This window comes from Melospiza melodia, chromosome 26 (genome assembly GCF_035770615.1).
Source record: "Melospiza melodia melodia isolate bMelMel2 chromosome 26, bMelMel2.pri, whole genome shotgun sequence".
Lineage (NCBI taxonomy): Eukaryota > Metazoa > Chordata > Aves > Passeriformes > Passerellidae > Melospiza > Melospiza melodia.
The window spans coordinates 6,838,539-6,863,824 of NC_086219.1; the positions used below are offsets into that span (position 1 = coordinate 6,838,539).

At 49.0% G+C, this 25,286-nt stretch overlaps 1 protein-coding gene across 1 annotated transcript in view; it reads right to left on the minus strand.

Annotated features, from left to right (window-relative positions):
* The window catches only part of UBR4 (ubiquitin protein ligase E3 component n-recognin 4), a 99,310-nt gene that overhangs the window by 67,925 nt on the left and 6,099 nt on the right, over positions 1-25,286 (minus strand). Inside the window, exons 5-44 of the mRNA XM_063176898.1 lie at positions 25,077-25,216; positions 24,597-24,699; positions 23,982-24,123; positions 23,771-23,895; positions 23,007-23,131; positions 22,727-22,786; positions 22,409-22,599; positions 22,074-22,173; positions 21,819-21,956; positions 21,222-21,339; positions 20,616-20,803; positions 18,639-18,798; positions 18,431-18,516; positions 17,243-17,412; positions 16,371-16,653; positions 15,645-15,777; positions 15,150-15,229; positions 14,545-14,673; positions 13,907-14,089; positions 13,640-13,762; positions 13,325-13,554; positions 12,579-12,703; positions 11,300-11,397; positions 10,995-11,152; positions 10,122-10,331; positions 9,481-9,582; positions 8,512-8,612; positions 8,126-8,324; positions 7,809-7,997; positions 7,194-7,257; positions 6,804-6,995; positions 6,108-6,178; positions 5,841-5,988; positions 5,166-5,393; positions 4,818-4,988; positions 4,539-4,721; positions 2,261-2,419; positions 1,522-1,674; positions 987-1,214; positions 50-207 (exon numbers count right to left, since the gene is read on the minus strand). Coding sequence (XP_063032968.1) covers positions 50-207; positions 987-1,214; positions 1,522-1,674; positions 2,261-2,419; positions 4,539-4,721; positions 4,818-4,988; positions 5,166-5,393; positions 5,841-5,988; positions 6,108-6,178; positions 6,804-6,995; positions 7,194-7,257; positions 7,809-7,997; positions 8,126-8,324; positions 8,512-8,612; positions 9,481-9,582; positions 10,122-10,331; positions 10,995-11,152; positions 11,300-11,397; positions 12,579-12,703; positions 13,325-13,554; positions 13,640-13,762; positions 13,907-14,089; positions 14,545-14,673; positions 15,150-15,229; positions 15,645-15,777; positions 16,371-16,653; positions 17,243-17,412; positions 18,431-18,516; positions 18,639-18,798; positions 20,616-20,803; positions 21,222-21,339; positions 21,819-21,956; positions 22,074-22,173; positions 22,409-22,599; positions 22,727-22,786; positions 23,007-23,131; positions 23,771-23,895; positions 23,982-24,123; positions 24,597-24,699; positions 25,077-25,216 — 5,944 coding nt within the window. The remainder of the gene's footprint in view (positions 1-49; positions 208-986; positions 1,215-1,521; positions 1,675-2,260; positions 2,420-4,538; positions 4,722-4,817; positions 4,989-5,165; positions 5,394-5,840; positions 5,989-6,107; positions 6,179-6,803; positions 6,996-7,193; positions 7,258-7,808; positions 7,998-8,125; positions 8,325-8,511; positions 8,613-9,480; positions 9,583-10,121; positions 10,332-10,994; positions 11,153-11,299; positions 11,398-12,578; positions 12,704-13,324; positions 13,555-13,639; positions 13,763-13,906; positions 14,090-14,544; positions 14,674-15,149; positions 15,230-15,644; positions 15,778-16,370; positions 16,654-17,242; positions 17,413-18,430; positions 18,517-18,638; positions 18,799-20,615; positions 20,804-21,221; positions 21,340-21,818; positions 21,957-22,073; positions 22,174-22,408; positions 22,600-22,726; positions 22,787-23,006; positions 23,132-23,770; positions 23,896-23,981; positions 24,124-24,596; positions 24,700-25,076; positions 25,217-25,286) is intronic.

The following is a 25,286-nucleotide window of genomic DNA, read 5'->3' on the forward strand; positions in this document are numbered from 1 at the left end:
ACAAAAAGAAAGCAATAAAAATGCAGGGAGTGTCCCCCAGGATCCTCACCTCTTGATGTTAATTGGGAAGAGGCGCTGCACTTCCAGGCTGGCCCGGCTGATGGTGGCTGCGAAGGATTTGCCTTGGCAGTAGCTGAAGAACAACATCTGCAGCACGTGGGAGTAATAGACTGACACCCCACCTCCTGCCACCTGGCCATTGCTGTCCTGGGGGATGCAGAGAAATGCCAACATTTAACATAAACACAAATATCCCCACACACTGTCAGGATTTTACATTTGCAATGGAATTACTCCCAAAGCCGCCCCTCCTCCCCAGCAGTGAGAGAACAGAGCCCTAAATGACAATTTTCTAAGCTGAACTCCTGGGTGAACTCATCCATCAGACACTTCAAAGGCTCTGGGAGGGGATGCTGAGCCTGCACACCCGGAGGCTGTAGGTAACACCCTGAGCTCCCGCAGCTGTGAGCCTCAGCTCTGTGTGACAGTGTCACATGGAGCATCCCCTGGATGCCCAGCTCATAAAAGACCTTCCTGAGAGCCTCCTTCTCATCTATTCCTGTTTTGAAGCAGGCTAGGGTAAAAACACTGGAGAGATTTTAAAGGTCATCCTCAAGAGAAGAAACAAAGGCTGACTGCAGCTCTCCAGCCCCAGCCATGGTGATTTATCCCTTCTGCTCCTGCACTTTTGGAGTGCCTTGCTCTGAGAACAGCACTGCTCCGAAGCCATCTCCCTGCTGAGAAATCCTGCTGGGCATGACTTCAGAGCCAGCCATGGAAAACATGCTCCATTTTCTAGATGAAAGGATCAAGGGGTTTAATTTTCACCCCCACCTCCTTTTACTGTAAGGATATTTCTCTCTTTAGAGGAATGAGAAAGCTCCTTGATCTAGATCAGGGGGCTTAAAAGGAGAAGGAAAAAAAGAAGGAAACTTCTGCCTTCAAATGGAAGATGGAAAAAAGAGAGAAAGGGAAGTCACCAGCACCTTCAGGTCCTCGTGGTTGACTTCAAGCACATTGGTGACATAGAAGGGCCCGTGCTGGGCACTGCTGGCCTCCTCCATGAGCTGTGTGTAGATGTAGCCAGCAGAGGACATGATCACAATGATGTTCTTCCCCTCCTCATTGAACAGGAAAGTGACATCCCTGATTTTGGAACTCGGCAGGAGGAAGTAGAAAGTTGGGCTCAAGGCGTCTACTGAGAGGTCATAGATCTGTGGGGAGAACCAAGGAAATAATTAACCACAATGATTATCAAGGCAGTAATTAACTGCTATGATACAAAACAGTGCAAATGAACAAGAGCTGAGATGAGGGAATCCCCATGACATGTTATAGTTTGGGGCTTTTTTTCTCTTTAAGTACTTTGGGTTTACTTTTCCTGGCAAGAAATATCCCAAATTTATATTTCCAATTCATTTCTAAGAACATTACCACATTCTCCCACATGCAACTCCTCGAGGATCCAGACTCTGATGCCTGCCAGGAGCTGTATAATCACCAGCTCGTGGCCTGACATACCTTCACAAAGTCTGCAGTGACAATGGCCAGCTCTGTTTGGGATCCTGGCAGCCACACGGCTTTGATGATGAAATTCCCAGTGGCCAGTTGGGGATGAAGCACCAAATGATCAGAGACTGATCCAGAGCTGCTGAATGTTAGCACATGGCAATCCTGGAGTAATGGAGAAAATTGATTAAATATTAAAACAAAGTGTTCGCAAATATTTGAAGCCAAGAATGGAGTTAAAACTCAGCATTTCTCTTACAGCAAATAATGATTCAGAGAATTTAAATCTCAATTTCCTGCAGTGAAGATAAATAACATGAAGATTTGAAAAGAAAAAGCCACAGAGAGCCCAGTTTTTTCTCAGCTAAATAACACATCTGTAGATTCTGCACTGGGAAAACTGAATCTAAAATTGGGGGAATACAAAAAAGAGGAGTCCTTGCCAAAGAACACTAATTGTTACAGACTAGTTTTAACACACTAAGTTTGGAGGTGTTTTGCTTTAAGACAAGAGCCAAACATTCTTAAATACATTAAGAAATACTATTTCAAGGCACTGTCTCATTACTTATATTGTTCATCTAGGTCCTGCTTCTTTTACCTTATCTGTCTAGTAGGAAAGTGGATCAGGAGCTGAATTAGTGACAGAACTTTGGAGGCAGCTCTGTGCTAACTCCTCAGAGGAAATAAACACAGTTGGCTTTCAGCTGATGTTTGCAGCTCCCTGGAACAGGGTTTGGCAGGCACTCACCTTCAGCCCACACACAGCCAGGTAATCCTCCTTGCAGGGATTCCCAGTCAGGCTCAGCACAGTGAACGGGACGGGCGCCGATGCCAGGCGGGTGAGGGTCAGCTTCCTTTTGCTGGAGTCAGCTTGTTTCAGCAGGGCTGAGAGCTGGAGCACTGTGATCTGCACCACAGAATGAGCTCAGTTACCTGACTGCAACTGGGGGGAGTCAGGCATTTCCAGTTCCAGATCCCAGTTACAGAACCAGAACCACAGAGTGAACTTGGTTATCTGACTCTGTAACTGGGGGGAGTCAGGCATTTCAGTTCCAGATCCCAGTTACAGGACCAGAACCACAGACTGAACTTGGTTATCTGACTGCAACTGGGGGGAGTCAGGCATTTCAGTTCCAGATCCCAGTTACAGAATTACAGACTGAACTTGGTTATCTGACTCTGTAACTGGGGGGAGACAGGCATTTCAGTTCCAGATCCCAGTTACAGAACCACCACAGACTGAACTTGGTTATGTCACTGTAACTGGGGGGAGTCAGGCATTTCAGTTCCAGATCCCACAGTTATTCAGTTGATTCTGAATCAGAACCACAGAATCATCAAAGCTGGAAGGGATCCATGAGATCACTGAGTCCAGCCATCACCCCAGCACCACCATAATCATCCCTGAACCACGTCCCCAAGTGCCATGCCCAGACACCTCCTGAACACTTCCAGAGTTGGTGACTCTACCACCTGTCTGGGGAACTTATTCCAATGTCTAACCAACCACTCCTGCAGACAAATTTTTGTTTCTAGTAACTAATTGGAAGCTCCCTTGGTGCACCTTTAGGTCATTTCCTCTTGTCCTTTCGCTGAATCATGGCCCCCCACCTGACTCCAGCCTCCTCTCAGGTGGCTGCAGTGAGGTGGGTGATGACAGTGAGCTGTTCTCACTGTTCCTGCTGCAGGAACTCTTTTTCTTTAACGGTTTTCCCTACAAGAGGTTCCCCATAGCTACACAACACTTCACACCAGATCTCAAGATGCACAGAACAAACCACAGCCCTGCCTGTTCCTCAGCACTTCTCCATGTCCCCTGGGAAAACCAGGATCCAGCACTGCTTCATTTCCCTGGGAACCCAGTGCATCCAGCACTGTTCCACTTCCCTTGGGGACCCCAGGATCCAGCACTGCTTCATTTCCCTGGGAACCCAGTGCATCCAGCACTGTTCCATGTCCCCTGGGAACCCCAGGATCCAGCACTGCTTCATTTCCCTGGGAACCCAGTGCATCCAGCACTGTTCCACTTCCCTTGGGGACCCCAGGATCCAGCACTGCTCCATTTCCCTGGGAGCCCAATGGCTCCAAGCACTGTTCTACATCCCTTAGGAACCCAGCAGCTCCAGCACTTGTTCCCTTTCCCTGGGACCCCAGCAGCTCCAGCACTGCTCCACTTCCCTCAGGAACCCCAGGATCCAGCACTTTTCCACTTCCCTGGGAACTCAGCACTGCTCCATTTCTCTGACAGCCCAGCGGATCCAGCATTGTTCCATTTTCCTTGGGAACCCAGTGGATCCAGTACTGCTCAATTTCCCCTGGGAACCCAGCAGCTCCAGCATTGCTCCATTCCCTGTGGGAGCCCAGCAGCTCCAGCACCGTTCCCCTTCTCTCAGGAGCCCAGTAGCTCCAGCATTGCTCCATTTCCCATGGGAGCCCAGTAGCTCCAGCACTGCTCCATTTCCCATGGGAGCCCAGTAGCTCCAGCACTGCTCCATTTCCCATGGGAGCCCAGTAGCTCCAGCACTGCTCCATGACCCTTGGGAACCCAGCACTGTTCCCCTCCCTCAGAAGTCCAGCAGCTCCAGCACTGCTCCATTCTCTGTGGGAGCCCAGCAGCCACAGCACCGTTCCCCTTCTCTCAGGAGCCCCAGCACTGCTCCATGTCCCATGGGAGCCCAGCAGCTCCAGCACGGTTCCCCCTCCCTCAGGAGGAGCCCAGCAGCCCCAGCACCGTTCCCCTTCTCTCAGGAGCCCAGTAGCTCCAGCACTGCTCCATTTCCCATGGGAGCCCAGTAGCTCCAGCACTGCTCCATGACCCTTGGGAACCCAGCACTGTTCCCCTCCCTCAGAAGCCCAGCAGCTCCAGCACTGCTCCATTCCCTGTGGGAGCCCAGCAGTCCCAGCACCGTTCCCCTTCTCTCAGGAGCCCAGCAGCTCCAGCACCGTTCCCCTTCCCTCAGGAGGAGCCCAGCAGCCCCAGCACCGTTCCCCTCCCTCAGGAGGAGCCCAGGGCTCCCTTGGCTCACCTTGCCCTTCTCGTGGCTGACAGCCAGGTGCTGGCGGCGGCCGTGGGGCGAGGACAGCACGCACATGGCCACGCGGCGCAGCACGTGCGCGCTGATCAGCTGCCGGATGGTCTGGCCCTGGTCCCCGCTGTAGTTCATGCGCACGTTCTCAAAGGCGCCTTCCTGCGAGCCCAGCGTGGGGACCTGAGCCAGGGAAAGCATCCACAGGGTGTCACTGCAATGTCTCTGTTCCAAAGCCACTCCCCCCATCCACACTCTGTTCATTCCTTTTGTACATACCATCAGCTGATCTGTCATTTCTACTGATTTGTCCAAAGTGTGGAGCTCGCTGAGAGCCTGCTGGGCACGGCTGCTGCTCCCCATGGCTGAAGCCTGCTGGAAGTTCACCTGGATGGCATCCATCAGGAAATTCAGCATCTCCAGCACCAAAGGTGCAAAGGAGAAGTTGGCCTACAAGAAACAGATCAGGCAAATGAGGAACAAGATGCTCCTGGATGGGAGCTGCACATAAACTGCTTTTTAAAGCCTGACACCCCTTTGTGACCCTCTCATCTCAGCTCACAGCCAACCCAGCCTGCCCAAGATGCTCATGATAACCCATCTGTGTTTAGCAGCTGACAATTATACCTGGGACTGCAGCTCCTCTCGACAGCCCTCCACGTTTCTGCACAGGCTGCTCTTCTTGGGCTTCTCCTCATCAGGGCCCTTGCCCTCGCTGATGGTGACCTTGGCCTTCTCAGCTGGGGACGTGCTCGCGTGGCGGATGACGCTCTCGGGCACGCGGGGCTCGCTCTGGAACGCTGATTCCTTCATGGTGGAGCTCATCCCACTGCTGGGAGTTCTCTTCACCAGTGCCTGGGAATGACAGAGGAGCACTAAAACCCCAAACCAGGCTCAACCTGGCTACTGATGAAGTGAACACAGATTGTAAGAGCAGCAATTCGAGCACAGTTCTAAAGAACTAACATCCTGCATGTGACTCTCCACCCAAGGATTAAAAACTTTCCATATTTAAGGTATAATTATTTCATTTGCTGCTAGTGGAAAACATGGGAAAAGGTGTTCTTTGCTGTGCAGCAAATTCTGTAAAGACAGGTGGAATCCCAGGGGTCACTAGGACACAGATTTACCGATGCTCTTATTTGGTGCAAAAAAAATTAATTTCCAGGCAAGCTGTAAATTCTGAGTGTTCGTTATAAAGTCAAAGCCTTCAAGTCTTAGCACTCCTGCATCCATAAATCTTGACATAACTTACTGCAGAATGGAAAAGGACTTGAAAATCTGAAGACATAAAGAATTTACCAGGCAGCTGCCATCCTCCTTGGCTCCACAGTCACAGAAGAAGGATCCGTACTTGGCGTAAGAAATCTCATGATCCTTGTGACAAACTTTAGCACAAACTGTGCAAACACCAACCCCATCAACCATCTTGCAAGTGTGACAGTGGTACCTGCCCAAAATAAGCCAGGTGAGTTTTGACAGGCAGTGCCTTGAGGCTCACAAACCACACTGGTTTCTTTCCCAATGGCCAGAAATACCAGGCTAAAACTCGGAACACAAGATTCTTACCAGTGTTGATTCATGAATTCTTTCTGTGTGATGGTGAAGGTACACAGTTTGTTACAGAGAGAATCTTCGTCCTATCCAAAAGAAAATTGTTTTAGAAAGGTGTCACAACTGCAGCTACAGTGAAGTACATGTACAGAATAAATTCCCAAGAAACCAAAGGTACATTTTAACAGCAAATTTTAGCAACAGAGCTAGAAAGCAGCTGGTATCAAACCACATGGAGAGAGGAGATGGTGACACATTGTAGTAACGTGAAATAGTTAACAAGAAAAAGAAACAGTAACAAAAATATTGATAAAAAATAAAGGATACACCCTAAGAGCTTTTTTTTTCACCACCCAACAGTACTTAAAGTATTAATCAAAGCTGCTTGCTGATAGAAAAACTAGTAACTGCCAGCCAACCAGTAGGAACAAACCCATTTTATTAAATTTCTTCCATTTAATTAAAAATTAAATAAATAATATTTATAAATATTATTGAAAATAAATACATAATATTTATAAAATATTAAATTTTTGTTGACATCACAAAGCCAACACATCTAGTCAGGAATGACAGATCCTCTCCTCCAGACCTGACATGTAGGGTCCTTCACTCAGTGAACACAAACTCTCAGCCGATAAACTGAGTGATTTGGGAGGTGCCACACAAGCCCTCCTGTCCTCTGCAGCCCCCACTGTGCCTGCTGCCTACCGAGTCCTCAGCCTGGGAGTCCTCCTCCTCCACGGCCAGCTCCTCCACCCAGTCCGAGTCCACCTCGATGGCGCGCTCCTCGCCGTCCACAGACAGGTGGCTGGGGCCCTGCCCGCTGCTCTGGCTCAGGGCGTTGGTGACATCGGCCAGGTAGGACACGATGTGGCACGTGCACTCCAGGATTGTCACGTGCTGGGGAGCAAAGGCAAGGAAAATCAGAGCCCCAGAGCTCACAGCTCACAACAGCTGCTACAGGGCATGAATACGGGACAGACACCCCCTGGCCAAATTGGTTGAAAATTCCCACCAGGTTTTGTCCCACCAAATCAGGACAGCTGAACCCAGGCCTGGGAGTCCTTCCAGCAAGCACAGCACCAGCACAGGCCTTACCTTGCCTTGCATGACGTTGGCATTCATTTTCTCTACCACGTTCTTTTGAGACAGGTATTTCTTGCTGCAACACACAACACTGGGAATTACTACAGAATGGCTCAGGATGGAAGGGACCCTAAAGCCCATCTCATCCCACCCCTGCCATGGGCCAGGACACCATCCACTATCCCAGGCTGGACTAAAGCCCATCTCATCCCACCCCTGCCATGGGCCAGGACACCATCCACTATCCCAGGCTGGACCAAACCCTATCCAACTGGCCTGGAACACTTCCTGGCATGGGGAGTCCAAAACCCTTCACTCCAGCTGACAGCCTTTGGGAAGTATAAACTCAGTCCTGACCAACTGCTTCAAGCATTCAGTTTGCTTTAGATTAACAACAGGGAATGCATAATTGCAGTAACTAAACCATCCAGAGTAAAGAAACAAAACGTGATTGTTTGGAACACATGGACACAGAACTGCCTCCCTCAGACACTTTGTATCCCAAACAACAAACAATAAACTAAGAGAGAAGGGATTATCTGTAAACACAAATTTCTGTCCCTAAAACACCACAATGTTATAAAACTCCCACAAATGAAGCCTCAGCAGTACAGAGCTCACTCTTACCATCTGCCCAGCCAGTCCACAGCAGCACCATGAAGCTGGAGGTGTCCTGCCCCTTGTCCTGCACTGGCCAAAGTTGCCATGACCACCATCAGCTCAGGAAAGCCCGTGCCATCCCCATTGGCCAACATCTCCGTTGCCATTGGAATCAGAGTGCTGAGCAGAACAGTGCACACGCCTTCCCCCACTTGGCTGAGCAAAAACAGGAGAGGAGTTTCACACAGGTACCACCAAGAACCAGCAACAACTCACATGAGATTGTTCTGGAGAGCAAGAGGAACTCAGAGCACACACAAGACAGGACCAGGGCTGTGCTTTACCTGTTCTCCCTAACAATGTACGTGGTGAGGAGCTGCAGCAGCTGCCTGTTCTCCTGCACCACATCCAGCTGGTCCGAGTCCTTGGGTGGGGACATGGTCATCCTGGTGAGCCAGGCCTGCAGCCTCACAGGCTCCACACAGGCCAGCTGGGCCAGGGAGCCGCAGAGGCGCAGCAGGCTGGGGTTGGGGCTCTTCTCAGCTGGGGGGAAAGGGACTGTCACTGACAGATGCTCCAAGGAACGTGTGGAAATGGCTTTCCTTGAAAGCAGGAAGCTGTGATCCCACTCCCTCCCACAGATTTTCTTCCAAGCACCTTCCAATCTCAGGCAACATAAGAACAGTGTGAAGTGGAAAGGCAGGAGGGAGGAGATCCTACTGGCACTTACTCAGCTGGAAGAGCTTGGTGAAGAATTTCAGCACCCTGTTACAGAACTTGGCTGAGAGGTTCTCGTTGGCCGTCGCCATCATGATCTGCACCAGCTCTCCACTGTACAGAGGGGAGGATTAAATCAGCTTTGTAAAGAGCAGCCCATTCCCCTTTCCCACTGGCTCCACTTCTCTCCACCCTCACGTTTCAGACTGGCAGGAGTTTGTGTTAGCACTGCTCAGCAGCCAAACCACAGAAACTGCTTTCAGGCAAACAGCAAACCCAGCCCAGAACAAAACTCATAAATGGGCTCCTCAGTAGCATCTCAGCGTTCTCTACTGACTATATCCAGTCACAAAAGGGCCTGAACTGGCTCCAAAACAGATTTTCTTGCTTATCTTTCTCTTCCATACTAACAGTGTACAGCCACCAGGCTGCTTTCATTCTGAACTGTTCAACAGGTAGAGAGAAAAGCCAGGCAATGGTCAGCCTTCTGATGGAGAAAGCCTTTCCTCTTGCTCACCTCACACTCAGAACACTGTGGTTGTGCTAGGCTGTTTCTATCACAGCTGTTCTAGCTGTTCTAGGCTGCTGCCAGCACAATTTATCCTTATGGTTCTAACCCCCCTCCCCACTCTTAAAATTATCAACCTGCAGCTCCACAGAAGCACTGAGAGAATTTGGGATTTTGCAGCTTGGAGCAGCATCTCTCAGAAAGCTGCTCTGACAGAACAATCACCCTGCAAGATTCCCCACTGATATTACTGTGAGGCCTCACTGAGCATTTGATTTGGACAAAGATCCAAGTCCTCACCCCCTCAGAGTCTCTTCCCACTCTCCTGAACTGCCTGAAGGATATCCTGGCTCTACAGAGTCTGTATTTTCCTGCACAATGGCATTAACATCACCTTGGTGTCTACACTGACAAGCTAACAGAACAAGGATGAGAAATGCAGTCCTTGGAATACAACTTCCATGGTGACTTCACCTCTCTGAAAAGAATTCCTCCATGGCTTTTCTGGCCTGGCTGCTCTCCAGCTGTTTCTCCAGGTGCTGCAAACATTCCTCCAAGATGGACTCATCCAGGCCACTGAGGATTAAAAGAGGAATAGATAAGGATCAAATACATGAGGATGAAATAAGAACATGTAGAAACAATTTCAACAATCACAACAGTTCTGAGAGGCCAGAAGTTATATATTTGCCATTACAATTCCAGTAATTGCTCCACTAATTGAAAGTGGAACAATTCTTCCAACAGACAGGAGAAAAACAATTGATGAACAACTTTACATAAACACCAACAAATCCACCAAGTTAGAACAAAGGGACAAATGATGCTGTAAAGCAAGTCCCAGTCAGAAACCTAAAATAACCCAGACCTTTCTGACACCTCACACACAAATTCCTATAAAGAGCTGCTCCTTTTACAATTTAAGTCTCTTCTATTGTTACTCCTCCCCTTTCTCTCTCGCTCTCACCCCCACTCCACAGTTCTGGCAATATGAAAGAAATATCTCATATTTAAAGTATACAAGTACAGAAGCTTTCAACAGATAAAAATAAGCAGGTTTTTTCTGTTCCAGAAGCATCCCTGCTGTAGCAAATCTTTGCACACAGCTTTGTTACCTGTTTGGGTCAGAGTGATGGGCCAGTATGTTATAGCACCCCGTGATCAACTTCTCATAAACACGTGCCAGGAACTCATCCGAGTCTGCTGGGCCCAGGATCCTTTCCAGGGAGTTGCTGCTGATTTCTGCCACACTCTCTGTGCTGCTCTCCAGAAGGAGGGGCAGCAGGGAATGGATCACCTGGGGTGGGTTGGGATCATCTGACCAGCTTGAAAAGAAAAGGACACAAGTTAATTCTTTGCATGATGTGTCACAGATCATCCCTGCTGGAAACCAGAATTCACATTAAGTGAGGCACAACTCAGGATGGAAGTCAGTGATGAAACTCTTTTTGGAAAGGTGGGATAAAAACACTGGCCCAGCCATTTTCCCCCTCAGAAAAAAGTCACTCTTTGGAAAATTCTACATGTTACTTTTGCACATATACAGTTACAGCATCTGCCTAGACAGTCCCACTATCATACATTGTGGCTTTGGGGCTTGTCTGCAGTGTCAACAACTACTTTTTGGTTTCAGAGTACTTTAGACTAAGTCCCTGAAAAAAATGGCATTTCACTTTTCCTTCAACATTAAAAACTTCACACAAGTGAATGATAACAAAACACAAATGAATTAGTTAGATTCCTATCATGTCAGTTTATATCCCCCTTTCTTCAAGTCCATATTTGATAAAAAGGTTTCCCTCAGGGAGCTGGACTTTTGGAGATACCATAGAAGACAGAAAGACCGTCTGTCACTCATTTGGTATTTGGAGCTGTGAACTGGAAGGTTTATGTCAGAACCAGCAGCAGGTCAGTAAGTGTTGCACAGACACAGAGCAAAGCACCCAGCAGAGTGTGGAACACACAGTGTAACACAAGGCCTGACTTACATGATGAGATCCCCAGTGAGCCTGACCAGGGACAGCAGGGTGTGCTTGAGGGAGGCTGCCAGGGGCAGGCTCTGGCTGCACAGGGTGCCCAGGTGAGCAGCCTGCACGGCGCTGATGTAGCTCTCTGCAGGGATGGTGTCGTTGGCAAAGGCGTTGCGCTGGGGAGGGACACACACAAACACACACACACACACACACAAACACATATCAGAGTCTGGATCTGGGACAGGGGCACACACTGCCCCCAATCCCAGCAGTGCCTGCAGCTGCACTCACACCACAGCAGGCCCTGAACCTGGACTCACCCACGAACCGATGTTGGGGAACTCGTTGGTGTGGATGTTGTTCCAGGATTCACACAGGGTCTGCACAGCTGATGGCAAGTTCTGAACAAGGGTTGGACCTGCAGTTACACAGAACAATCAGGCACTGAATAAATGCAAAAGTCTACAAGTAAAAATCATCCCTAAGTGTTTAAGAGCATCCTAGCTTCATTCGCTTCATTAAAACTGCAGAAAACATGGCACAAATACTAATGCCAACATTTCCTAGTTCCCCTTGTTATTCCATGCCACCAGCTCCAATATGGTTACAAAAACATTTCACTGATCCAAAGGAGCTCACAATTCTTTCAAGGTTTGCCCAACTGTTTCAGCTGGTAGGATACTGAAGAGACTTTGCAGTGTGCTTTGTATATACCTAGCAAAAACTAACAGTTAGGTTAGGACTAAGCCTTTTGTCCTTGGGTGTGTGTGGCAGCCATCTTGACATCCTCAGTGTCATGCTTTCTATAAGCTACAAGAACGTAAAATTTGGTGGGTGGTCGGTCGATGATTTATCATCATGATTTGTATTTTTGTTTGGTTTTTGGGGCGGGGGGCAGTTCTGGGGTTAATTCTATGTCTGTTTGGGTGTGGTTGTATGTTGTGGTGTGCTGTAATGTCCCATTTTGGCCTTCCAGGTCACTTCCCCAGGTGTGCCTATACCTCTCTCCCTTCCCCCTTGCCCCCATGCTGAGTGAGTCCTGTCAATCAGGCTAAACGTTCCAGCAAGGCGTCGTGTGGTTGGTCAAGTTCAAAGGATGCCCCTGTGCCCAGAGGTCATTGGCCTGTCTGGGTGTCATCTTCCCCTGAGACCCTGCCCCTCTCACCTGGTTGGTGGCTCACCTGTACCTCCCCTCCCCCTGTCCCTGAGCTTAAAAAGGTGATCAGACCATGCGGCCAGGTTCTGTTGGAGCAGTTGCTCACGTTCAGACCTCTGTAACCATGGAATAAACCTCTGGACATTAAACCCTCCAGCAGAATCCTCTCCTTTTTCTCTTCACCATCGCCTGAAGCTCTCCTCCTGAGGTAAACGGGGTTCCTAACAAGCCTGGACTTGTTCAGTGCCCAGCTGCAACCACCAGCAAGCCAAGGTATCTCTGGGGTGATACACCACAGCTGCTGCCTTTGGCCCAGCAGCGAGGGTCAGACTGGCCCAGGCACTATTTAACTGGTAATATTGGGAGCTTTTTTCCAATAGTTGTAGAGTGATGGAAGCATTGTGGGAAGATGCACCCTGAGGCCAGCAGTGGCCTGCCCTCACCCAGAGTGTTGGCCTTGCAGCGGCCGGAGCCGATGGCCAGCACGGCGGCGTAGCCCCGCAGCTTCTCCTCGCAGCCTCTGCTGTCCGAGCTCGCCTCCTCCGAGAGGCTCCGCAGCAGGTAGGACCTGCAGGAGGGAGAGAGGGAGGGGATTCACCTCAGCTCTGCAGCTCACAGCTGAGGGTGTCACTGGAGTGACAGATAAAACACAAATTTCTGAAGTTCTGCCCCACACTTCATCTCACACCACTAAGGGACTTCTGGGCTTTTATCCCCTTTAAGCTACTTAGCAGGAGAAGTGCCCAAAAAGAAAAAGCTGATTTACTTTTGCTTTCTTCTACACAGGTTCTAACGAGAGTTTGGAAGAATTTAAATATTTTTAATGTAAGAATTAACCACTCTTCTCTTTCTTGATGGTCTGACAGCCCTCAGTACTATGCCAGAGAAATAACCCTAAGTAGCACTATCCTAGAGCGTGGTTTTATCTTTGGAGGAAAAGCTGGTTTTGCAAACTTGCAAGGAAGCCTCGGAAGATCAGACAAGAAGGCTACTCAGAAACAACAAAGTCCCATGCATGGCTTGAGAAGCTACTTGCTATTCTTCTTTTAAAGCAATGGATCCTCTAGAGGACACAAAGTAATTACTTCAGACTATAAAACTCCCAGGCACTTCTAAGAAAACAACACACAAAATGCACACAAAGCACAGCAAGAAATTGTATTCCTGCTGGAAATTCCAAGGACTGTACCTGGTAAAAGTAGCATAAGTGTCAATGAGCTGCAGTGTAGCAGGGAGGAGGTTCTTGGTTATCTCTGAGGACTTCTGGGGATCAGTTTCTGCAGCTGACTTGGAAAAGTGCTCATCTAGAGAAACCTGGATCTTGGAGATGGCAGCATCAAGGGTGTAAATGGATTGTAAACTGGGGACTTCGTGCAGCTGGAGAATGGTTGTGCAGTCAACAGCACAGAAAGAAGAGATCTGCAAACACAGAAGATGGAGCAGTAAGTGCAATCATCCCACAGAAACAGAAGTTTGCAGGTCCAGCTGCACTCCCACACCTCACCTGTCGAGCAAAGTACTCCTCTGCTATTTCCACGTCGTACTTCACTGAGATGCACTTGCTGGAGGTCAGCTCAATGAGAGGAGTAGCATGCTCAGCCTTCATGCCCTGCTTGATAAGGTGATCCTACAAATGGCAAAACCCAGATCCATCACACCTGAACAGTGCTCTGCAATTAGGAACAAGTTCCCCCAAAACAAATCCCACGTGCAGTCAGCACGGAGGGACTGTCACTGTCACTGTCACCACCCCATGGAGCTGAGGCTGTACCTTGATCCACACGACATAGGAGGGGATCTGCAGGCGGGAGGACCAGCGCAGGGTGTGCAGGAGGTCACAGTCACTCATCTCAGGGGTGTTCATGGCCAAATGGTGCATGTAGCTTCTGGAGGGAGGCAAAATCCCCAGGATGCGCCACAGGATCAGGAAGTAGTACTGAAGGGCACAGGCTTCCTAAACAGAGGAAGAACAGGTGGAAAAATTACTACAGAAGATTCCAGTCTCCATCATTACAGCCACAGAAATATCTCCTCAGGGGCTCCACACTCCTGCAGATGTGCCAAATCACATGAACACATTCTGGACTGAGTTTCTGTCATATTAAACAATAAAATATGCAACACAGGAGTGAGAAAAGAAAAAAGAAAAATGATACAATTTTCTCCTGTTTAATAGTGTTCTAGCCACATCTCCTGGAATTACCATGGACTTACAGCAAGTCTGAAGCACATTATGAATTAAAAGCTCAAGAGATGTGCAGGCACCACAAACACTATGGTCAGCTATGAGATTTTTAAGTTCCTCGTTACTCCAAGCACAGTCCAAAATACTTTGGTTAAATACTTTGCTTGAAAATACTAAGTTTGAAAACCTGTTATTCCTCAACACAGGCAGCGAGACAGTCTTACCAGTGCAGTGACATTTTTGTTCTCCCTCCTCCTGAGTGTATCAAACTGGGAGCCAGCAGCCAGTAATGAGGTGAGGGCTGCGTAGAGCTCGTCGTACTTCGTAGCCCTGGAGAAAAGGACCTCACACACCTGCAGGAGATGAGAAACCAGGACCCTGCTTTGCACAGCTCTTTAAGCATTCAGAACACCCACAGCCCAAAACCTTGCAAAATGAACTTCAGAGAGAGGTTCTGTTGGGACTGAGGATCAATGGACTGGAGATAAGGAGCAGGCAGGAGAGCCCATAACCCTGATGGTAACAGAACCCAGGAAGAAGCTGGAGCAAAGTGATGAGAAAACAACTCTAATGTGTCTTTGTCTGAATCCCAAACATTCCTGCAAGTACTACAGCAGATCTTCACAGATTTTGCACAGTGACTGCTCTGACATCCAACTAGGGGTAAGAAGGAATCCCATGTTATCTTATGTGGCCACTCTTCTTTTACCCATTCAGTGAAAGATTTCTGGTCCCTCTTTTTAACCAAGTCTTCCCTTCTTGTCTGTTCTCCCTGGCACTTGGCAAACCCCCGTGGCCCAGCAGAAAGTCTCTACCAGCAGCACCATACCGTGCCATCCAGACGGTTCAGATCATCCTCAGAAGCTTCTGGAGACAGGATGCAGTAGAACCTGGGCTGTGGAGCAGAGTCTGTAATGTGAGAACAAAAAATAACCTTCAAGTGGCAGTTTAAACAGGCCACACTGTGTTATACCCTCTCCTCCATCCCCACAAAAATTGTATGACCCCTAGCAGATCCCAAGCCAGCTCCCTGACCCATTACAGGTGCTCTAAGCTGTGGGATAGGCAGCCAAAGCTTTCCTACTCCTACAATCCTGGCAAAATAAACACACACTTATTTTTAATTACTTGTTGCATACTCCTAGGAGAGAACAACTTTGAATTTTGTTTAATAAAACAATTCTTGCGTTATGACATGTATTTTTATTGTAACTATGGCCATTAAAAGCAGGAAAAGATGCTCAAACCAAAGCACAGAAAAGGCTCTCATTTATTTATAAAAGCAAATCTTGCAATAAAAAATTCCTTACATTTTCTTTCTTACCTGATGAACAGTGTTTGGTCCAGTTTTCTTCCACTTCTTTAAAGCCATGATAAAGTGGGACAGATGCTCGTCTGCTGCTGTCCTGGGATCCACTCACCCAGCCAATGGGTGGAGTCAGCAAATTATATTGTACCTGAATTTAAAAAAAACAAACAAAACCAACCCATGGCATCCTTGTCACTGAGGAGTGGGGGGGAAATACCACCCCACAGGGAAAGAAACACAAAACAGAAACTGTCCTACTCAAAACACAATATTCCACTCTCCTGGAGGAAGGCCTGGACCCTCCCTGATGGTTTTTATTCTGGACTAAGCAGTTTAAATCCATGGCCAAGCTTCCTACAGTTGGAAAAGCCAGGCACAAAGCACCATATTGTCCCATTAATGAGGACAGTCCCAAAAACCTCCATGGTCAAACATTAAATCAAAGAAAGTACAAAAGGTATTCATGAAATAAACAGCCAAATACTCGAGATTTTAAAGATATGGTGGGACAATCATCCTGTCCTTGCTAGGATGTATTAAGACACCAGTCACACCAGGAATTTACACTTCAACTGAACCTGCTGCTAGGAACTTAATCAATCATTCCTTGGAACTCCAAGGGTTGGTAACAACATCAAAACTGATTTACCCACAAGGGTAATGGAGGGAACACAGCAAATGAGTGCCCATCACAGATTCCTGCTGGGTGAGCAGTTCAATATCCAGCTGTCAAAGCCTTACCTGCTCAAACAGGTACACGGGGGCCTTGGAGTACTGGTGCAGCAGGTAGTCAAACACCAGCAGCAGCCGTGCCACGATGAGGGGCACAGAGCACTGCTGGGTCTCCATGTTTGCTGTCAGCTCCACAATGGTCTGGATACAGAGCATCATGATGGATCTGCGGCCCCTCTCGGAGAAATTGTGGAAAATGAGCAGCAGCAGCTGGAGATGCTCCACGTTCAGATCCTCTGTGTCACTGGGGAGAGTCCCCTGCAAGGCGTTTTGCTTCAGGGTGCCCACAAACCTGGCAGCAGGAGAGGAAGTTTGCCAAGTTTATTTTCCTCTTTAAAATCTCTTTAATCAGAAATAATTTTATTTTTCTGCTTACTGTTCTAATACTGGCAATTTCACAAATTATGTATTGGAATGAGACTGTGTGAGCAGTTAAACCTCAATTAAATCAGTGGCAAATATATTTAGTGGAAAACAGGAACAATCATTCAAATGGAGAAGGGGTGATTCAAACCTGTTCATCAGAGCTTTAAACCAACTAAACCCTATCAGTGAAAGCCAGGTGATGGCAGAGGGGAACAATCTCAGCACCACCCTAACAGGACCTATCAGAAACCTGCTGAAAAATAAGAGATCCTCCTTCCCTTTTTACAGCCAGCCTTGCTGCAATTCAGCCTGCTCCCACCAAACTCCCGAGTGCAGGAATCATTTCCAGGCCTGTGGGTGAAGGATTCCCAGCACAGCATTGACCCTCTGCTCCCCCAGGGATCCCAGATCAGTGAACACACTCACTTGGAATGCTGGGGCCAGAGAATTCTCACTTGACAGGAAATGAGAGGTAAGAGATGAGTGATTTCCAGCTTTACATGAAATGATCTCACCTTTCCCAGACTTTAAGGCACTCTGGAACATCAGGATCTCCCTGGGCAGTGGCTTTATGCTGCCAGATCAGGAGCAGTCGGGACAGCACAGACAGACTTTGAGGGTGGATGTAGAGAGGCCATGGACCTTCAGAAAAAGGGGCAACTCCCAGCTGCTGGAGAAGGGTGTTCTGGAACAAAACAGGCTTGTTGGAAAGAGGCAAATCCTGTCTGATGCTTTAATTAATTACAAGTATGATCTGAGCATACAGTTGACAGTAACTAGCAGGGCTCTCAGCTCTGCTCACACAGCAATGCCTCTCCTGTCTCAGACACAGGGCAGAGCTGCTGAGAGACACCCAAAGCTGTCACTTCACCACCTAAACACAACAAAGTCTCAACACCAAGGCAGAAAAAATGGCATTAATGAGTTTTTCTCATTCACTGCAATATCAGAACAGGAGAGACTATGCTACTGTGTTCAGAACCTGTGAATATGCAAGAAGAGCCCTTTGGCTGATCACAGCAATATTTTCTTCTTTTCAAATGTAATAAAAAGTAAAAAAAAAAGTAATAAAAATGTAAAAAAAATGTAAATAAATGTAATGAAAAGTCCAACTGCTTTTAAAAATTAACAAACAACAGAGTGGTTTCTAATATAGTAGAAAACAGCCCACAAAGTATATGGGTTGAATTCAGTGATGGTGAAGCAGATTCAGAACCTCCAGGACAGGGTTAACTCAGGTCAGCCCATGACCCAGCAAAGAAACCTAGAGGCTACAAAGTTAGGACATGAAAGCAAAAGGATTAAGTTGATTCTCTCCTGAGAAATTCCAAGGCCTTTTGGCATGAGTCCTGACATCAGAGCAAATCTGCAGGAATGTCTCTTGATAAACTCATGGATAGAGGCAACTCTCCAAGACAAAATATACAAACTCTTTTCCTTCTCAGCTTTCATCACCTTCAAAGTCCAGTGGATTAGTCTGAATTCTAAATGTTAAGTTTACACTGTGCAGGATGCTTTGTGCTGGATGACTGCAAAGGTCATTCAAATCATGGGACTCAAGATATTCCAACCTGTTTTTGCAGAATATACTCAAGGCCAAATGGAACAACCAACACACTACTCAAGGCGTGGAGAACCCATATAGAGGCATAAACAGACACCAACACTTCTTCATTTTACTGATGCATTCAATCCCAGCTCACCTGCAGGGCAGGGGACTGAAGATCTGAGGTCACTAAGGAATGGTTGAAGTGATACAGAGCAGCAGCAAACTCCTCATCTGACGTGCCTGTAAGACAGGGATTGAGAGCCCTTACCACCTTTGCTCTCCACTATCTAAAACTTTGACATGAAACTAAAAAAAAACAGAGACACCTCTGGGCTATACCAGAGCTAGGTGAGCTCACTCACCCTTCAGGCCATCCTTGTCCACCTCCTTGATGATGCTGGCCAGCGTGGCCATGTGCTGCTCCGACAGGGACACGCTCAGGTAGTTGCGAATGAAGTTATTCCTGGAGTTCAGCATAGAAGAAGTGATAAAGTTCAAAATGTTTGAAGCTAGGCTCAAAAACTGAAAAGAAAAGAGAAATACACTATAGAAACAACAAAAGCAGAGGGACAACATTAAACATAAACTAAACCACCAGCAAAATAAATCAAGTCCCTTAAACCTCACCCCCCTGCAGTGGAGGAAAGGTTGCACTCATGGCAATCCAGCTCCCTGCACTGTGGTCTGCACCAGGACTGATTCCAGAACTCTCTGAGAAGGTTGGAGGCCTCCAACTTCTCCACTGCAGTTCTTATTTTTGTCTTTACCCAATGGAGCTGGAGCTAAAAGCATTCTATCAGCAAGTCACTCGCTTGCAGCTCTGCCCCCATTTTCCCTCTCCCTCTGTAACCCAAACAGAGAATCTCCAGCCTCTGCTTCCCTGGCAGCAAAACTCCTGAGACACTGCAGAGGAGAGGGGGAAGGAGACGGATCCTTCTCCACAGCCACAATGCTCCCCGATTTCCCTGAGCAGAGCATCAGAAGTCTCTGCTGCTTCCAGCCCAGCAGTCCCTGGCAGGAGCAGGGTGCCAGGGGCAGTCAGTCCCTGGCAGGAGCAGGGTGCCAGGGGCAGTCAGTCCCTGGCAGGAGCAGGGTGCCCAGCCCAGCAGTGCCTGGCAGGAGCAGGGTGCCCCAGCCCAGCAGTCCCTGGCAGGAGCAGGGTGCCAGGGGCAGTCAGTCTCTGGCAGGAGCAGGGTGCCCCAGCCCAGCAGTCCCTGGCAGGAGCAGGGTGCCCAGCCCAGCAGTGCCTGGCAGGAGCAGGGTGCCAGGGGCAGTCTCTGGCAGGAGCAGGGTGCCAGGGGCAGTCCCTGGCAGGAGCAGGGTGCCCAGCCCAGCAGTGCCTGGCAGGAGCAGGGTGCCAGGGGCAGTCTCTGGCAGGAGCAGGGTGCCAGGGGCAGTGCCTGGCAGGAGCAGGGTGCCCAGCCCAGCAGTCCCAGGCAGGAGCAGGGTGCCCCAGCCCAGCAGTCCCAGGCAGGAGCAGGGTGCCAGGGGCAGTCTCTGGCAGGAGCAGGGTGCCCAGCCCAGCAGTGCCTGGCAGGAGCAGGGTGCCAGGGGCAGTCTCTGGCAGGAGCAGGGTGCCCAGCCCAGCAGTCCCTGGCAGGAGCAGGGTGCCCCAGCCCAGCAGTCCCAGGCAGGAGCAGGGTGCCCAGCCCAGCAGTGCCTGGCAGGAGCAGGGTGCCCAGCCCAGCAGTCCCTGGCAGGAGCAGGGTGCCAGGGGCAGTCTCTGGCAGGAGCAGGGTGCCAGGGGCAGTCCCTGGCAGGAGCAGGGTGCCCCAGCCCAGCAGTCCCTGGCAGGAGCAGGGTGCCCCAGCCCAGCAGTCCCTGGCAGGAGCAGGGTGCCAGGGGCAGTCCCTGGCAGGAGCAGGGTGCCTAGCCCAGCAGTGCCTGGCAGGAGCAGGGTGCCAGGGGCAGTCCCTGGCAGGAGCAGGGTGCCAAGGGCAGTCCCTGGCAGGAGCAGGGTGCCCAGCCCAGCAGTCCCTGGCAGGAGCAGGGTGCCAGGGGCAGTCAGTCCCTGGCAGGAGCAGGGTGCCAAGGGCAGTCCCTGGCAGGAGCAGGGTGCCCAGCCCAGCAGTGCCTGGCAGGAGCAGGGTGCCAGGGGCAGGCAGTCCCTGGCAGGAGCAGGGTGCCCAGCCCAGCAGTCCCTGGCAGGAGCAGGGTGCCCAGCCCAGCAGTCCCGGGCAGGAGCAGGGTGCCCAGCCCAGCAGTCCCTGGCAGGAGCAGGGTGCCCCAGCCCAGCAGTCCCTGGCAGGAGCAGGGTGCCCAGCCCAGCAGTCCCTGGCAGGAGCAGGGTGCCCAGCCCAGCAGTGCCCCCCAGCCCCCAGGGCAGGCTGTGGCCGTACCAGCTCGGGGTCCTTGCGGCTGGCCAGGATGTTCCCGTTCTCCCCAGCACTCTGCTTGTTGGGGCTCTTCACCCTCGGCGAGCTCTCCAAAGGAGGGGGTGGAGGGGGTGGTGGTGGTGCCACTTTCTCCTTGCTGGGAGAGATTGTCTCTTCAAACCACTGCCCCAGGATTGGCTCACTGTCGTCATCTAGCACACAGGGCAGGAACAACAAACCCATACTGTTAAAAGCAAACACCTCACAAAACTACCCAGCCTGAGAAAGGCCTAAAACAGAATTTCACTGAGCAGCCTAAAGGTGTCTGCTAGCTTCTTTTCTTCTGTCCAAATCACAAGGCAAAGCCCTTTCACAGAGGTCCAGCAGGAATTTACACAATGAAATTATTTCCACTCTCCTCTTAAGCAAATACTGTCAAATCCCAGCCACTCAGGCTTCAGTTTACACAGAAGAGTGCAGTCAGCACTACTCCTGCCACACAGACCTTACAAACTGCTCTGTATTCTCAGTGTTACAAGCCATAGTCTGAGAAGGCAACAGCACAGCAGCCAGGTTTCCATTAAATGTAAAAAGCAGTGTAAAACCCTGAGCTGCTGCAAACTCTCCTACCTTGGCTGCTGTCCTCCTCAGTGCTGCTGAAATCATCCTCATAGTAAGTGTTGGAGTCAGTGGAGGCACTGGCATCGCTGCTCATGGAGCCCTTCCTCTGGCGCTGCAGGACACAGGCCTAAAGAACAGCACAACCAGGAAAAGTCTGGGATTATAAAATAGAGTCATTTGAAAATAAGAGTAACTTCCTCATGCCTTTTAATTGTCTTCTAGCAAATTTGTCTCAACTAGTTTATTAACAGTTTTTCAAGGTTTAAGTTGTACTAAAAAATACACAGGATGGTTGAAAATAAACAATCTACACCAAAGCTCGTAAGCAACACTTGAAATAACAGCTCTAATACAAAATGATCTGTTACCAATGCAGCCTTCTCACCTTCCCACTAAAATCACCAGTACCACTGAACATACAAAAAAGTGCATTTTCATTAGCACAAGTTTGCCAAATTTACATCTCTGAAAAGAGGAAAGAGAAAGGCCCTGGCTGATGACTTTTGAAAGAAGAATTGTACCTTCTCAGCACAGCCCATTTGTTAAGTGCTGACCATCTGGAGTGGCTCAGCTCCAGAAGTTCTCTAGCTGTGTGCCAGTTCCTACCTTTCTGTAGGAAGTGGAGAGCAGAGTCAGCAGCAGATTAGTGAGTGGCACAGAGTCTATGAGCCGCTGGATCCTCTGGATGGACGTGCTCTGAGCCATGATGTCCAGCACTGCTGGAGGGCCATCACTCTCCCAGCCCTGGAGGACAGAATTTCAAATTGAATTGAAAGAAAAATAAATTGGTAGGAGAGTTCCAAGTGTGCATCACTGGAGAAGGCAGAATGCCTCAGGACAATGCCTGTGCTACCTGCATACCTTGTGCAACGCCTCCACCTGCAGATCTTGGAAAAGAGATGACAGCAATTTGATGGCATGATTTGCCAGCACCACTGACAGCACTCCAAACCCTTGATGCCTGCAGAAACAGAAAGGACAGAATGTCATTTCAGGGGGAAAATTATAAATTAATAAATAGTCAATAAAATTACTGCTTTGCTAAACTCGAGACAACAACTTCTCTTCTTTCCAAGACTCAGGACTTGAACTGCAAATAGAGATAAAACTTCACAAGACCAACAAGACTCTGCAGTGGCTGCTTGCTGGGGCTGGTCAGACCCCTGGCCAGTGCTCCCTGCAGGGGTGTCACCTACCCTTTGCCAGGGCCCAGCTTGGGAGACCCCACGCCCTCCTTAGTGCGAGCAATGATGTCTCTGACACGAAGAGCAGCCAAGGGATCCTTCTCCTTCCCCTTATCAGCCAAGGCCGTGGGGCTGAGGTTCAAGATGAGGAAGAGGCTGTTCAGCAAACACCAAGCCCCGAGCAGCTGGAAGTTCTGATAATGCTATCGTGCCCAAAGTCGTGGGGAAGCGGGGAGAAAAAAGCACCAAAAAGACAAAACACCGTCAATCCAAAGGCCAAAGGACAGCGGTGCAAAAAGGGTGAAAAAGGTACTGAGATGGAAATCTTACCTCCCCCCCTGCACGGCGTGAATTACTGATGGCTTGTCCAATCATTTCATAGATTTCAAGCTGCAAATAAAACCAAAACCGTAGTAAGGCACCCCACCAGACAGCAATAAAAATAAAAACTCCAAATGCAATTGTATTTTACCCTCTATCCCTTTAACTCCTTTACCAGCGATGGCTATGTCCCAAAATCATAGCTGTGTATTGCAATGCAAATAAACACAAATTCTGAGCTCTTTGCTTGCTGAGGAGGAAAACAATGAACACTCTGTGGTTCACTTACACATTTCTGTACAATAGTAGCAGCATCATTTTCATAATCTTCTTCTTTGGAGCTTGTTGACCCGGTTCGTACCTGCTGGGTGCTGCCCACGTGCAGGATGGCCATGCAGGTGGCCACACTCACACCTCAGGGAAAACAAGTGCAGGGACATTCTTAGGAAGAGCCAGTCTTGGCACAAAATGTTCCTACTTAGCACATTAAGACATGTGTATTGAACGTGTCCATCAACTTGACGGAGCAGGGAATGCTCAGTATTACAGCGAAAGATTAAAAAAATCTTTAGTACCCTCAAAACAGTGAAGTTTTCCCCTACAGAAACACATGGGAGCAGTTAAAGGAGGTAATGTTTCACCATGTAATTCAATACCATTTTTAAGACAATTGTTAGACTTGAGTGCCACAGCTCCTTAAAGTCTCCCCCACACCAATTAAACACTCAGGATTCTGGTGTGCTTAAACCACTCCTGGGAAACAAGGCTGATTTGGGGCTATGACAAATTAAGCTGAAGCCTAAAGTGAAAATGTATTATGCTCTGAATATAATAAGAAAGAGCAGAAATTACAGGCTGTTAAGAAAATGTTGAGTCAGTCTGTCTTAGATACTGACAGGAACAGGGGCAGAACACATCAGTAACAGCTTCAGTATTAACCCGATCACCACACTGTGCTGCAGAGCTTCAAACTCATGAGAAATAAAGGCTGCTTGTGGGGTGAGCCTTGAACATGCAAAAAAAGCTCCAAAAAACTTCTGGAGATCCACTCACCTGCATAGAGACAGCTAAGAGCAAGAACAGTCACATCCTGAAGGCGTGTGGGCGTCAGGGGCTCCAGCACGGGCAGGGACAGCGTATCCAGAGCCATGGTGACATCGATCACCAGCGAGTGGAACCTGCGGGCAGCACACAGGGTGAGCCCTGGGCAGACCCAGTGAGCTCCCCTGGCACGAGGGGACAGCCCGGGCAGGGTGGCACTGACCCGTTGCGCACGGCCGTGGCATCAGCCACGGTGGCTGGCATGATGAAGAAGGAGTTGGCGGACACGGCGTCCTGGAAGCGGTTGATGTAGCGCAGGAAGTAGGGCAGGTTCAGGCACACGCGCAGCAGCTTCTCAGAGCCACCTGCCGAGCACAGGGGCTGTGTCACTGCTTCAGCCAGCCCTAAGGGCCCTCAGACATTGACTTAATTGTTCTTGGGGGTGAGAAAATGCCATGGGAGGTGAGGGAATAGGACAGAGTGCTTTGCAACAGCAGCTGCTGAAGTTTGCAGGCCACACTTCTAAACGGGGGTCACCAAGCTCTGTGTCCACGGACCTGACGATCCCAAAGGTCTCTAAGAATCCTGTGATTCTAATCCACATCTACTCAATCCATCCCATAAGGTATTTCATACTGTGCACCTAATTTACCCATCCAAACACAAACACACTGCAATAAAAACTCCCTTCCAGCCACAACCTCCCTTGGTGAGTGACTAAGCAACTCAGGGAACCCTTCAGGTCAGAGTTTATTCCCACTCAGAGCTGTGAGATGTAACACTGGAGAGACATTTTTCCAGTACGTTTTTGGCCCCAAGCTAGAAAGCTGATTCTCACCAAGTTCTTGCAGGCTGGCCACATTCTGAGCAATGAATATGCTCTTGGTCTTTGTTGCAGAGGTTTGATCTGTGGCAGATTGATCCTCGCTCTCTCCTTCCACCTAAAGCAAGCACATACTAAATATATTATGGAAGCACTAAAAATACACAGCATTTCTCTAAGGAAGTAATCCTAATTTCTCTAAGTATTTCTCCAAGTCTCTGATACAGAATCAAGATGTATCAGCAGCACAACTCCAAAGAGCCATGGATGTCACTGAATGCTGCATTCCATGAGGAAACAAATCCAGTATTGCCAATGCAGCACAATCAGTACTTGGCTGTTTGCCATTTATCCCATGCAAGCAGGATTTATGTACTTGAGGAAGGTTCTCTTTACACCTGTATCAAAAAGTACCACTTAGAGCCCTCTGTCCTTCCCTGCACTGTGTTAATAATGTTGAAATTCAGACTGTTTCTGTTTTAGAAGGTTTTTTACCTGTGTCTCTGTTGTGATTGATGGTGATGAAGAGACTCTGGGGTTAAAGACTGATGTCAATTGGTTGAGGAAGTTCATCTGCACTTCCTTCTGTCTCAACTCTGGGCTCACTGGGGAGGCCAATTCCTTCTGGTCCTCAACTGCAGGGAAAAACAACAACCCCCATTTCAGAGAGCAAACCTCAGATTTTCTGGGCCCCACTCCAGTGCT